General features: G+C 43.0%; 1 protein-coding gene across 1 annotated transcript in view; it reads right to left on the bottom strand.

Annotated features, from left to right (window-relative positions):
- The window catches only part of NPHP4 (nephrocystin 4), a 355,418-nt gene that overhangs the window by 163,246 nt on the left and 178,501 nt on the right, over positions 1 to 13,671 (bottom strand). Inside the window, exons 12-13 of the mRNA XM_075328429.1 lie at positions 7,685 to 7,740; positions 5,264 to 5,389 (exon numbers count right to left, since the gene is read on the bottom strand). Coding sequence (XP_075184544.1) covers positions 5,264 to 5,389; positions 7,685 to 7,740 — 182 coding nt within the window. The remainder of the gene's footprint in view (positions 1 to 5,263; positions 5,390 to 7,684; positions 7,741 to 13,671) is intronic.

The raw sequence follows: 13,671 nt of genomic DNA, 5'->3' as shown, positions 1-13,671 counted from the left end.
AGAGACAGACAGGGAAAGAGACAGGGAAAGAGAGACAGACAAAGAGACAGATAAAGACAGGGAAAGAGACAGATAGGGAAAGAGACAGACAGGGAAAGAGACATACAGGGACAGACAGGGAAGGAGACAGAGACAGACAGGGAAAGAGACAGACAAACAAAGACAGGGAAAGAGATAGAAAAAGATAGAGAGACAGATAGGGAAAGAGAGAGACAGAGACAGAGATAGAGAGACAGCCAGGGAAAGAGAGAGACAAGGAAAGAGATAGAGAGACAGACAGAGATAGACAGGGAAAGAGACAGAGAAACAGGGAAAGAGACAGACCGGGAAAGAAACAGACAGACAAAGAGATCGAGAGAGATAGACAGAGTAAAGGCCGCTTTGCACACTGCGATATCGGTACCGATATCGCCAGCGTGCGTACCCGCCCCCATCGGCTGTGCGACACGGGCCAATCGCTGCCCGTGTCGCACAACATCGCCCGGACCCGTCACACGGACTTACCTTCCCTGCGACGTTGCTGTGACCGGCGAACCGCCTCCTTTCTAAGGGGGCGGTTCGTTCAGCATCACAGCGACGTCACAGCAGCGTCACTGAACCGCCGCTCAATAGAAGCGGAGGGGCAGAGATGAGCAGCCGGAACATCCCGCCCACCTCCTTCCTTCAGCATTGTGGCTGGGACGCAGGTAAGGAGAGGTTCCTCGTTCCTGCGGTGTCACACGGAGCGATGTGTGCTGCCGCAGGAACGAGGAACAACTTCGTTACTGCTGCAGTAACGATATTTGAGAATGGACCCCCATGTCACCGATGAGCGATTTTTCATGTTTTTGCGATGATGAAAAATCGCTCATAGGTGTCACACGCAACGGCATCGCTAAAGCGACCGGATGTGCATCACAAATTCCGTGACCCCAACGAGATCACTTGAGCGATGTCGTAGCGTGTAAAGCCCGCTATAGACAGACAGAGACTGGGAGACCAACAGAGAGACAGTTACTATCCCGGGCACACCGGGTAATACAGCTAGTATATACATATTATGGGATTCATTGCCCTGGAACAGAACGGTTATGGCTTCTTGTGCCATGACACTATGCAAGCTCAGGAATGCCATGAGGGTTGTGCATCAACAACCTTCATGTTTTCCTATGAAACCCCCCAAGGTTTGCAAAAAAATCCAAAAGGCCACAAAGTCACCACTAATTTTTTATTTTAAATTAATAGAATAAGGTTTATGGCACACTTGGAAATTTGGGTGCTTCAAAAAGGGTTCAAACCAGTCACTAGATAGAAGAAAACTTGGTACACCAAAAATGAATATAAGGACATTATTATACAGGCAATCAAAAAAATATAAAATGTAATGTTTCGGCCCCTATATTTGGGTCTTCATCAGATGCAGTAGATTCTCTCCTTCCTACGTTTAAGATGCTGTGCCATTATATCTATACAGAACAGCAATCTGATTTATCTTTAGATCTCACAGTGATTTTGACAGTGTCACCATCTTAAAGGCATATCACTGCACAAGAATCTATTGTGTCTGATGAAGACCCAAATATAGGGGTGGAAACATTACATTTTACACTTTTTGGATTACCTGTATAATAAAGTCCTTACATTAATTTTTGGTGTGGCAAGTTTTCTTGTTTTTTTAATTAGACCTTATGGTACAAGCTAAGTGTCAGAACGCAGGTTCAATAGCTCAAGCAAATTACCACCACGTTATAAGCTGAGCCTGGAGCAAATTACTTACGAATCTGGTCTATTATTAGGAGATTCTCGCCGCCCTGATCTGCATCCAGTCCAGTTTTCAGTCACAGCGAGACCAAGTCAGTCCTCGCTTCTCCAGATGGCATCATGTGGGCCTCTTGCACTTTTAGGACTCATAACATCATGGAGCCTTGTAATGGCAAAAGGTTCCCAAGATGCTGGTCACAAAACTGAAGAATGCCCTAGCTGGAGGACCGAACTGGAGACAGGCCAAAGCAGCACAACTTTTTCTTCAACTCAAGGGTACATTTTTTTAAAATTTTTTAAAAAAGGTTAGAATGGAAAAAACAAAAAACAAAAGAGGTAATCCTCACCACACGGATTCCCTGGTCTAACACACCCCAAGTCTTCACTGGTCTCTTCTTCCTGCTCCCTCTCTATGCTATGCCAATCACTGGCTGGAGTGGAGATCTGTCTCAGCCAATGATTGGTTCAGCAGAAAGAAGAGATATAGACCAGCAAGGACCCAGGAGGAGCTGGGGTATTTGTTATGATCCGGAACAATGGAAAATCACAATGTATTATTGGGAAAAAGGTGACAAGAACATTGGCAACTAATCTGGCTGCCATCCCCTTACAAACCACCAACACAAGAAGTAGCTGAGGAGTGAACTAACATCCTGTGCACCGCGAACCCAGCCGGAGAAACTAGCTATCCTAATGGAAGGAAAGATGAATAACTCTCTGCCTCAGAGTAGACCCCCAAATGTATAGCAAGTTCCCCCACATTCAAAGACTACGGTGATATAGGAAAATACAATACATAGATGGAAGATAAGATTAGCAAAGATGAGGCCCCACTAATTAATTAGGAAAGGAAAGGAAACGGGCTGATGGTGGCCAGAGAAAAACCCTCCAAAAAAACAAATACCTGATAGTACAAAAAGGTCCTCAGATCGCATGATCTGTACTCAGTCCTATACCAAAAGGTGAAAAAGCTGTGGAAAGATAAGGCGCAAATAGGGTCTTACCCGGTAAAACACGTGGGGGGTGGATGTTGGTAGGAACACTCACCTGGTGGGGTTGTGCCAGTCACAACCCCTTAACACACATGCAAATTACGTAGAGATGGTGTGGGAGGCAGCGGTCCCGCAGTAAGGAGACAATTCAAAGGCAGGAGAAATGCAGGTTTAAATCCGCGCCAAACCACAGGAGTCGAGATGTTGTTAGTAAATCCCTTTTCTTTATTAACACAGGTCTACGCGTTTCAGGGACATATCCGTCCCCTTCCTCAGGACAATATACAGACAATACATAGTATTCTCTGTACATTGTCCTGAGGAAGGGGACGGATATGTCCCTGAAACGCGTAGACCTGTGTTAATAAAGAAAAGGCATTTACTAACAACATCTGGACTCCTGTGGTTTGGCGCGGATTTAAACCTGCATTTCTCCTGCCTTTGAATTCAGTCCTATACCAGGCGCTCTTGTCAAGCCAATGAACAGAAAAACAGGAACAATTAAAAATTCAAAAAGGAATAAACACATGGACTTATAGGAGCAAAACTCCAAACATAGCTGCAGGGAGCTTCCCAGCTAAGCAACTGAGTGGGAAGATTCCTGCATGCAAATAAACTGACAATAACCACAGTAAATGACAAACCCAGATAAGAACAAAAAGCACAAAACAACTAAGAAAGAACCAAGCACTTATGTGGGGTAGATGTGGTCAGAAGCAAGATGAAAAGGCAGGTAAACTAAGAACAAATGAGAACCGGCTGAGACAGCCAGCAGACCAAGGTTTAAATAGGCAGAGAGTTAGCAATGGAAACGCACATTGCTCCAGCACAGCTAGACTCTGTCCAAACCATTCCTGGCCACAAGAGGGAGCCTCACAGCAGCAACAGCATAACTCGCATTCACAACAGGTATTATTGAGGGAAATATCTCTTCTTGTATTTTCTCTTATGGCAATTGGAGCCTTAAAAAATATTGGCCAAACAACCCCTTTAGGAGGTTACACAGATTAGATTCAAGTTGACTGAAGCCACCTAGTACCTAATATGTATTAGATGTTCACATGACATTCATGGAGAAGATATATTGGAAAACAGGGATTAAACATGCTGAATTTCAACATGCCCAATCCTCTATTCTCAAGGAAGATAAGCCGTCACCACCAGTGTCTGATAATGGCTTACTTCCAAGTCAGAGGAAAAGCCGAGCTGAGCGTGCAAGTGTTTGGGAGGTGAAAAGTTTGCAAGAAATAGCTGTAGTTAATAGATACTGTATGTGTATGGCCAACTTTACTTCACCTTTAGAAACATTTGCAAAGCTGAGGATAGGGAGTGCAAATAGGGTCTTACCAGATTTAAAATGTGGTGTACACAATATTACACTCCCCCTATCGAGGTTGTGAGAGTCCCAAGCCCTCTGAAGGCTTGTAAAATAATGGCGGCTGCCGCAAGCCTGATAGATTAATATTCGGTGCTGGAGAAGAGAAGCGGGGTTAATGCCACGCTGCTGCCGAATGAAAGATTGGTCTATGCGTGTTTCAGGGATCCAGTCCCCTTCTTCAGGACAAAATGTTAATGTTGATTCTAATTTTTGTCCTGAAGAGGACTGGATCATTGAAACGCGTATAGACCAATTTCTTCATTCGGCAGCAGGGCGGCATTAACCCCGCTTCTCCTCTCCAGCACCGACCTTTAGAATCTTTGCACATATACCGTGAACGGACTGGTGTGCTCCATCTTCTGCTGACTGGGTTATTTCTTGTCAATGGTCTCTGGTAACCAGAATTCTGAATGAAGCCAGTGGAAAAAGAAAATCTCATCAAACCCAAAGATGCCAACTAGATATTTTTTCAAAATTTAATGTGGATTCAGACCATTTAGGGGTGGTCCCATGAAGACACCCCAGCTCCAGTAATCAGCCATTTACCATGGGTCCAGCTCATGGAACATCAAGCAATGATCATCTATACTTAGAGAAGGCTTTGTCAGGCCTTCAGGGGAGCCTACTCTTTAGATAGTTGTTGCTCGCTCTCCTGACCGCCTTATACATAAGAATGCTGGCCCGGCCAGGCACACATGTTTTACTGGGGTGAGGAGAGACTAAGCTGTTGTCTGACACCTGGCATTGACCTGGCACGACGTGTCAACGAGCAACGATAAGGTGAGTATTTTTGCTCGTTAACAGTCGTTCTTAGCTGTCACACGCTACGATATGTCTAACGATGCCGGATGTGCGTCACGGAATCCGTGACCCCGACGACATATCACCCGATATATCGTACCGTGTGACGCCGCCCTAAGAGCAGGAACCTATTCTGACATCTAAGTGTCCCACTAAAGCAAGTGGACAGGGCCTGCCTTCTTTAAATTTCGTACATAAGATATGTAGGAGTGGAATGCTCCTTAAAGTATATTGTAAACATTCGGATCAGCATAAGCTAAGAGTGTCATTTGCATACCATCACCTAAATGACCATTCGAAACAAGCTGTGACGGAAGCAAATACTGTTGGCATGACATACAAGAATACTCACCGCATGAGACAACTGGTAGGCCATCGGTGAAGGCATGAGTTGGTTGGGGACGTGCTGCAAAGATACTTTCGATGAGTGACTTATGGTAGTATAGCGAGAAGATGTGGTCAGTTGGGACATGGACAACTAAGGAGAAAATGGAACAATCATGTCTCAGTAGTTTTGTTAAAACATTAATGAAGAAGTAAAATTACTTAAAGGGAACCTGTCAATAGATCAATTATATCCAAACCAAAAGGCAGCACGAATCAGAGTCCAGCTGCGTGATTACAGCTAAGTATATTTTACTCCTAAATACTGCAGCATTTCAGAAAAACATAATATAAGAAGTGTCTGGGATGAAAGAGATAGACGAGACTAGTCCGACACTGCCCCTGGCTTCTCCGTGCCCCACTTGATTGACGGGTCTCTCCAATGTGTTTACACAGCCAGTCTGTCAATCTACTGGAGTTGGTCGGGGAGAAGCTGGCTGTGGACCACCTCAGACTAGACAGGTCTCTCCTTTTACTCCCTGGCTGCAATATACACAACTACAGTCAACAATAAGAGGTCGCCTTGCTGCTAGCTGTTGGGCTCACATAAAACTGGCCATTTTTGTGTGCTAAGTATCTAAATTTTTCCATGTTTTTCATAGCAGTAATGCATGTCTATATTCCTATATTCATCGTTACACATATCTTAGCACTGAGAGTGCAACTGTCTCTTTTTTTGTTGCATGTTTCATGCAAAGTTTGTTCAAATTAGAAAGGAAGGAAGTTCCATCAGTCTTTTTCTCTGTGAGTGACAGCAATCTGGGCACGTATGCTAGATGATATCACATGCATTGCCCTCTGATCTGGGCATGCGTGCCCACACTGTTTTCACTCACATAGAGGCAGCCCTGTCCCTACCAGTGATGTGCCCTTCCCAGTTTCACCAATTCCACTCTTCAGATCGGTAGGATCAAAGCCAGGATATCAACATAGGACTATACCAGCAAAGAGATCAGCTTATAGGAGCAGGGTAGGTAGCAGAAGTATATTGGGAAAGTGTTAGTTAAGAATAGTTAGGACAAATGAAAGAGGGTCATATTAGTAGTGGAAAACCCCTTTAAGTCCATTGCAACTGAGAAGTTAAGATGCTGTACAAGGAAAAAGCTTGATATGCAAGAATATGAGAAAAGTTGGGCAATGTATTGTTTCAAATAAAACATGTATGTTTTTAAGAACATAGGCGATATAAATCCAAATATGAATCTTTTGCTGTATATCATATTAAAGGGAAACCATCATCAGAAAATTACCTATTGTTTAAATGCAATTTTTATTTAACATGTATTTTTATAACAATATTTTTGCTTTGTTTTTATCTTTCGTATCATGATATTTATTAAGAAAACAAAATTAGTAAATTTGCAATTTTAACACTGATCATTGGAACATTTTAGACTTGTAGTTTCTATCCTTCCAGGAAGAGTATTCAGCTTCTTATCAGCAGAGGCAGGATTACAATGACAGGTAACTGATAACACGAAATCCACCAATAAAAATAGGCGATGTCACAGCTGACCTGCTCCCCCTCCCTTCACAATGCCCATTGCACACACTCATAAGATGCTTCAAGAGAAAAGATATTGTCTGGGTCTGACCATTGTGGCTAATGCACAGTACATGTGTTGTTTCCTGAAACCATCAGAAGTTAGTGTCTAAAAAAAAAGTCCCAGTGGCCGGTGTGAACATTGCAAAATTTGTCATTTTTAGTTGTAATAATATTTTTTAATCTGTAAATGACAGAAACCTTTCTCAAAAAGTCCATCTACAGTTAATTAATAGACTGGGAAGATGTGGGGGATGCAACTGCAATATATTTTTCATAATTGTTCTGCAATGGCATGCTGTGAATAGGAAGAGGGAGCAAAAATCGGGGGTGGGATGGGGAAATATCTGATTGGCACAACACTAAAGGATGTGCAAGCAGCATAAAACTATACTAAAGTATGGGGTAATAACAAACCTGGAGAAACCTCCCCATTGATTGAGGGCGGCACGGTGGCTCAGTGGTTAGCACTGCAGTCTTGTGGTGGCTCAGTGGTTAGCACTGCAGCCTTGCAGCGCTGGGGTCCTGGGTTCTAGTCCCACTAAGGACAACATCTGCAAGGAGTTTGTATGTTCTCCCCGTGTTTGCGTGGGTTTCCTCCGGATTTTCTGGTTTCCTCCCACACTCCAAAAACATGCTGATAGGGAATTTAGATTGTGAGCCCCAATGGGGACAGTGTTGCCAATGTATGTAAAGCGCTGTGGAATTAATAGCGCTATATAAATGAATAAATTATTATTATTATTATTATTATTATTATTATTGATCACAGACTGTTATTTGAGTTGAACCACCGGCTTAGTAGTAGCAAAGAATGATCATAAAAAATAAAAGGCAAATACTTACAGCAGGTCCCAACTCCGTATCTTGAAGAGGTGCAGAATTTGCAGCCAATGCTTTAGCTAAAAAAAAAAAATACGTAAAAATAAATATATCAATAAATAAAAAAATAAGCAAAATAATAAACAGTGATCATGAAAATATGTATTGTAAAGCTAAAGGGCGATGTCGCTGGTGAAAGCACCCGCCCCCGTCGGTTGTGCGCCACGGGAAAATCTCTGCTCGTGGCGCATAACATTGTTAGGACCCGTCACACGGACTTACCTGCCTAGCGACATCGCTGTGGCCGGCAAACCGCTTCCTTTCTAAGGGGGCGGTTCGTTCGGCGTCACTAAGCGGCCACCCAATAGAAGCGGAGGGGCGGAGATAAGCGGGCGTAACATCTCGCCCACCTACTTCCTTCCTCATTGCGGGCGGCCACAGGTACGAGGTTGTTGCTCTTTCCTGCGGTGTCATACATAGCGATGTGTGCTGCCGCAGGAACAACGAACAACCTGCGTCCTGCAACAGCAATGATTTTATGAAAATGAGCGACGTGTCAACGATCAACGATAAGGTGAGTATTTTTGATCGCTAACACTCGCTCGGAGCTGTTACACACAACGACGTTGCTAACGATGCGGAATCCGTGACCCCGGCGATATATCATTAGATACGTCATTGCGTGTAACGGGGCATTAAGACTTTAAAATATGCACAAAGTATGCAAAAAAGACTTAATTATACATCTCTATCTGCCTGCAGCCACCACTAGGTGGCACAATTGGAGCTCACTCTGTACCCTTCATACGCAATGTTAACCTAGAATGCAACTAGCTCCCTCTAGTGGCCAATGCAGGCAGTCAAAGTAAGTAGTGGTATATATACCGTACAGACCAAAAGTTTGGACACACCTTCTCATTCAAAGAGTTTCCTTTAATTTCTCAGTCAAATGATTTTTATTAGGTTTTGTAGTTAACAAATCTTGAAATCATGCATTAGAAAATTTAAGGACATATAGATAGTAATAACAAGGTTGAGAAATTTCACATATTTTGACCCCCCAGTTTGTTAGTGTTGATACATCAAGCAGTATATTTTGTTGGTCAAATCAATTGCTTATGAATTAACTTTTTGCAAAACATAACTAAACAACAAATACAATTAACAACTTCCGGACATGGATTCCCCTAGACAGTCCAGCAAATTTGCGAAATCAAAAACATATAATTCTAGTGAGTTTTAGATCAGGGAGATATCAAAGACTAGAGCTCCAAGCCTGGAATTGTTAGTGAGCTTGTATTTCTCGAATATAGTTAGGTTCTTCAAAGTAGCCACCTTTTGCTTTGATTACTGCTTTGCACACTCTTGGCATTCTCTTGATGAGCTTCAAGAGGTAGTCACCGGAAATGGTTTTCACTTCACAGGTCTGCCCTGTCAGGTTTAATAAGTGGGATTTCTTGCCTTATAAATGGGGTTGGGACCATCAGTTGTGTTGTGCAGAAGTCTGGTGGATACACAGCTGATAGTCCTACTGAATAGACGGTTAGAATTTGTATTATGGCAAGAAAAAAGCAGCTAAGTAAAGAAAAACGAGTGGCCATCATTACTTAAAGAAATGATGGTCAATAAGTCCAAAAAATTGGGAAAACTTTGAACGTGTCCCCAAGTGCAGTGGCAAAACCATCAAACGCTACAAAGAAACTGACTTACATGAGGACCGCCCCAGGAAAGGAAGACCAAGAGTCACCTCTGCTGCAGAGGATAAGTTTATCCGAGTCACCAGCCTCAGAAATTGCAGGTTAAAAGCAGCTCAGATTAGAGACCAGGTCAATGCCACACAGAGTTCTAGCAGCAAACACATCTCTAGAACAACTGTTAAGAGGAGACTTTGTGCAGCAGGCCTTCATGGTAAAATAGCTGCTAGGAAACCACTGCTAAGAACAGGCAACAAGCAGAAAAGACTTGTTTGGGATAAAGAACACAAGGAATGGACATTAGACCAGTGGAAATCTGTGCTTTGGTCTGATGAGTCCAAATTTGAGATCTTTGGATCCAACCACCGTGTCTTTGTGCGACGCAGAAAAGGTGAACGGATGGACTCTACATGCCTGGTTCCCACCATGAAGCATGGAGGAGGTGTGATGATGTGGGGGTGCTTTGCTGGTGACACTGTTGGGGATTTATTAAAAATTGAAGGCATATTGAACCAGCATGGCTACCACAGCATCTTGCAGCGGCATGCTATTCCATCCGGTTTGCGTTTAGTTGGACCATCATTTATTTTTCAACAGGACAATGATCCCAAACACCACTCCAGGCTGTGTAAGGGCTATTTGACTAAGAAGGAGAGTGATAGGGTGCTACGCCAGATGACCTGGCCTCCACAGTCACCAGACCTGAACCCAATCGAGATGGTTTGGGGTGAGCTTCACCGCAGAGTGAAGGCAAAAGGGTCAACAAGTGCTAAGCATCTCTGTGAACTCCTTCAAGACTGTTGGAAAACCATTTCCGGTGACTGCCTCTTGAAGCTCATCAAGATAATGGCAAGTGTGTGCAAAGCAGTAATCAAAGCAAAAGGTGGCTACTTTGAAGACCCTAGAATATAAAACATATTTTCAGTTGTTTCATACTTTTTCGTTAAGTATTTCATTCCACATGTGTTAATTCATAGTTTTGATGCCTTCAATGTGAATCTACAATTTTCAGAGTCATGAAAATAAAGAAAACTCTTTGAATGAGTATATATATATATATATATATATATATATATATATATATATATATATATATATATATATATATATATATATATACATACACAGTGGGAAAAAAAGTATGTAGTCAGCCCCCAATTGTGCAAGTTCTGGCACTTATAAAGATGAGATTTGCCTGTAATTGTCATCATAGGTGACCACAACTACGAGAGACGAAATGACAAAACAAATCCAGAAAATGATCTTGTCTGACTTGCCAAGCTTTTTTTTTTTTTTTGCAAATTATGGTGGAAAATAAGTATTTGGTCAATAACAGAAGTACATCTCAATATTTTGTCATCTATCCTTTGTTGACAATGACAGAGGTCAATCGTTTTCTGTAACTCTTCACAAGGTTGGCACACACTGTTGGTGGTATGTTGGCCCATTCCTCCATGCAGATCTCCTCTAGAGCACTGATGTTTTGGGCCTGTCGCTGGGCAACACAGACTTTCAACTGCCTCCAAAGGTTTTCTATGGGGTTGAGATCTGGAGACTGGCTAGGCCCCTCCAGGACCTTCATATGCTTTTTACGAAGCCATTCCTTCATTGCCCTGGTGGTGTGCTTGGGATCATTATCATGCTGAAAGACCCAGCCACATTCCATCTTCAATGCCCTTGCTGATGGAAGGAGGTTTGCACTCAAAGTCTCACAATACATGGCCCCATTCATTCTTTCATGTACATGGATCAGTCGTCCTGGTCTCTTTGCAGACAAACAGCCCCAAAGCATGATGTTGCCACCCCCATTTTTCACAGTAGGTATGGTGTTCTTTAGATGCAACATAGCATTTTGTCTCCTCCAAACATGCCGAGTTATGTTTCAACCAAACAGTTCTACTTTGGCTTCATCAGACCATATGACATTCTCCCAATACTCTTCTGGATAATCCAAATGCTCTCTAGCAAACTTCAGACGGGCCCGGACATGTATTGGCTTAAGCAGGGGAACACATCTATCTGGCACTGCAAGATCTGAGTCTCTGGCGGCGTAGTGTGTTACTAATGGTAGCCTTTGTTACGGTGGTACCAGCTCTATGCAGGTCATTCACTAGGTCCCACCGTATAGTAATGGGATTTTTTGCGCACCGTTCTTGTGATCATTTTGACCCCACGAGATGAGATCTTGCGTTGAGCCCCAGATCGAGGGAGATTATCAGTGGTGTTGTATGTCTTCCATTTTCTTATTATTGCTCCCACAGTTGATTTCATCACACCAAGCTGCTTGCCTATTGCAGATTCAGTCTTCCCAGCCTGGTGTAGGGCTACAATTTTGTTTCTGGTGTCCTTCGACAGCTATTTTGTCGTCGGTCTTCACAATAGTGGAGATTGGAGTGGGACTGTTTGAGGTTGTGTGAACAGGCGTCTTTTATACTGATAACAAGTTCAAACAGGTGCCATTACTACAAGTAATGAGGGGAGGACAGAGGAGCCTCTTAAAGAAGAAGTTACAGATCTGTGAGAGCCAGAAATCTTGCATGTTTTTAGGTGACTAAATACATTTTTCCACCGTAATTTGCAAAAAAAAATCTTGCCATATCAGACGCGGTGATTTTCTGGATTTGTTTTCTCATTTTGTCTCTCATAGTTATGGTCACCTATGATGTCAATTACAGGCCTCATCTTTTAAGTAGCAGAACTTGCACAATTGGTGGCTGACTAAATACTTTTTCTCCACTGTATATATACTATAATTAGTACAGAATTCAGGATCTAAAAATGATAAGTGTTGAAAAACAGGGACATAAAAATCCTGATCCTTTGTCAAATTACTAATTTTAACCCTATGTTCCTTGTTACGCTTATATAATGTTATTTTTTTCCCTTTAAGCTATTAAAGGATGTGTTCATTTTAAGGCATGAGGCTTCCATTGAAATATTAAGCCCTGGCATACGTGTGTTACATGCTGCACCTACGTCTGATTTTGGGTGGGTGCCAAGAAGACAAAAGTACTTAGAAAATAATCATGTATTCTCCGCACACAGGGTCATTCATTAAGTCCATCCAGCGTCTCCTCTAATGTCTGTAATGGATGGGATAGGAAGATTACATTCCTCATCATTGGAGGCGCTGAGGACCTAGATTGCTGGGAACCTCATGTGTCGTGACTGCTCCGACCAAAGCTATGGGCCTCCTCCATCTGCATTATTGGAAGAGTCAACTAAAGGCTAAGGACTGTCTCAGACACTATATTAGTGGTTCATCCATAGTATAGGGGATAACTTACTGATCACTGGGACCCCCATTTATCCCAATATCCCAGCGATCTTTCTCAGCAATCAGCTGCATTCATTGTCTATTGGATTGCTGGATAAAGCACAGCGCTGTGCTCTGTTTTCTCCATCAGTCCCATAGACAATGAATGAAGAAGAGCATGCGCCCATCACCTCCATTCAAGTCTGGGCTCTTCAAAAGCCTTGATCTCGGGATTGCTGGGGACCTAAGTTATTTTCTGTCCCAATTATAGCTTTCAATTGTTGGAATACCCCTTTAGGATTCCCTTTTAAAAAGGGTCCAGGGATAACTTTTTTGTTAAAACGCCCCATTAAGACATAATTATATAATAGCAGTGGTGTTATAAAGTACAAAGTGGTGTTAAAAAGCAGGCTAGCAGAGGTTAATTCTTAAAAGTTTGACCATGAATGAGCCTACAGCTGGTTGACACCTGAGCCTGCCTGTGTAGCTTAGAAACACCAGAAACACCGGATCCCAGAAGTAAATAGCAGACTAATAGAGGTTAACTCTTGCAAGTCTGACCATGAATGAGCCCACAGATGGTCAACGCCTGAGCCTGCTTGTGTAGCTTAGAAACACCATATCCAAGAAGCAAAAAGCAGGCTAGCAGAGGTTAATTCTTGCAAGTCTGACCATGAATGAGCCCACAGCTGGTCAACGCCTGAGCCTGCCTCTGTAGCTTAGTAGAAACACCAGATGCAAGAAGTAAAAAGCAGGCTAGCAGAGGTTAACTCTTGCAAGTCTGACCATGAATGAGCCCACAGCTGGTCGACGCCTGAGCCTGCCTGTGTAGCTTATAAACACCAGAAACACCAGATCCCAAAAGTAAATAGCAGGCTAGCAGAGGTTAACTCTTGTAAGCCTGACCATGAATGAGCCCACAGCTGGTAGATGCCTGAGCCTGCCAGTGTAGCTTAGAAACACCAGATCCATGAAGTAAAAAGCAGGCTAGCAGAGGTTAACTCTTGCACGCCTGACCATGAATGAGTCCACAGCTAGTCGACACCCGAGCCTGCCTGTGT

This window comes from Anomaloglossus baeobatrachus, chromosome 11 (assembly GCF_048569485.1).
Source record: "Anomaloglossus baeobatrachus isolate aAnoBae1 chromosome 11, aAnoBae1.hap1, whole genome shotgun sequence".
In the NCBI taxonomy this organism is placed as follows: domain Eukaryota; kingdom Metazoa; phylum Chordata; class Amphibia; order Anura; family Aromobatidae; genus Anomaloglossus; species Anomaloglossus baeobatrachus.
This window is presented reverse-complemented; position numbering and strand designations above follow the sequence as displayed.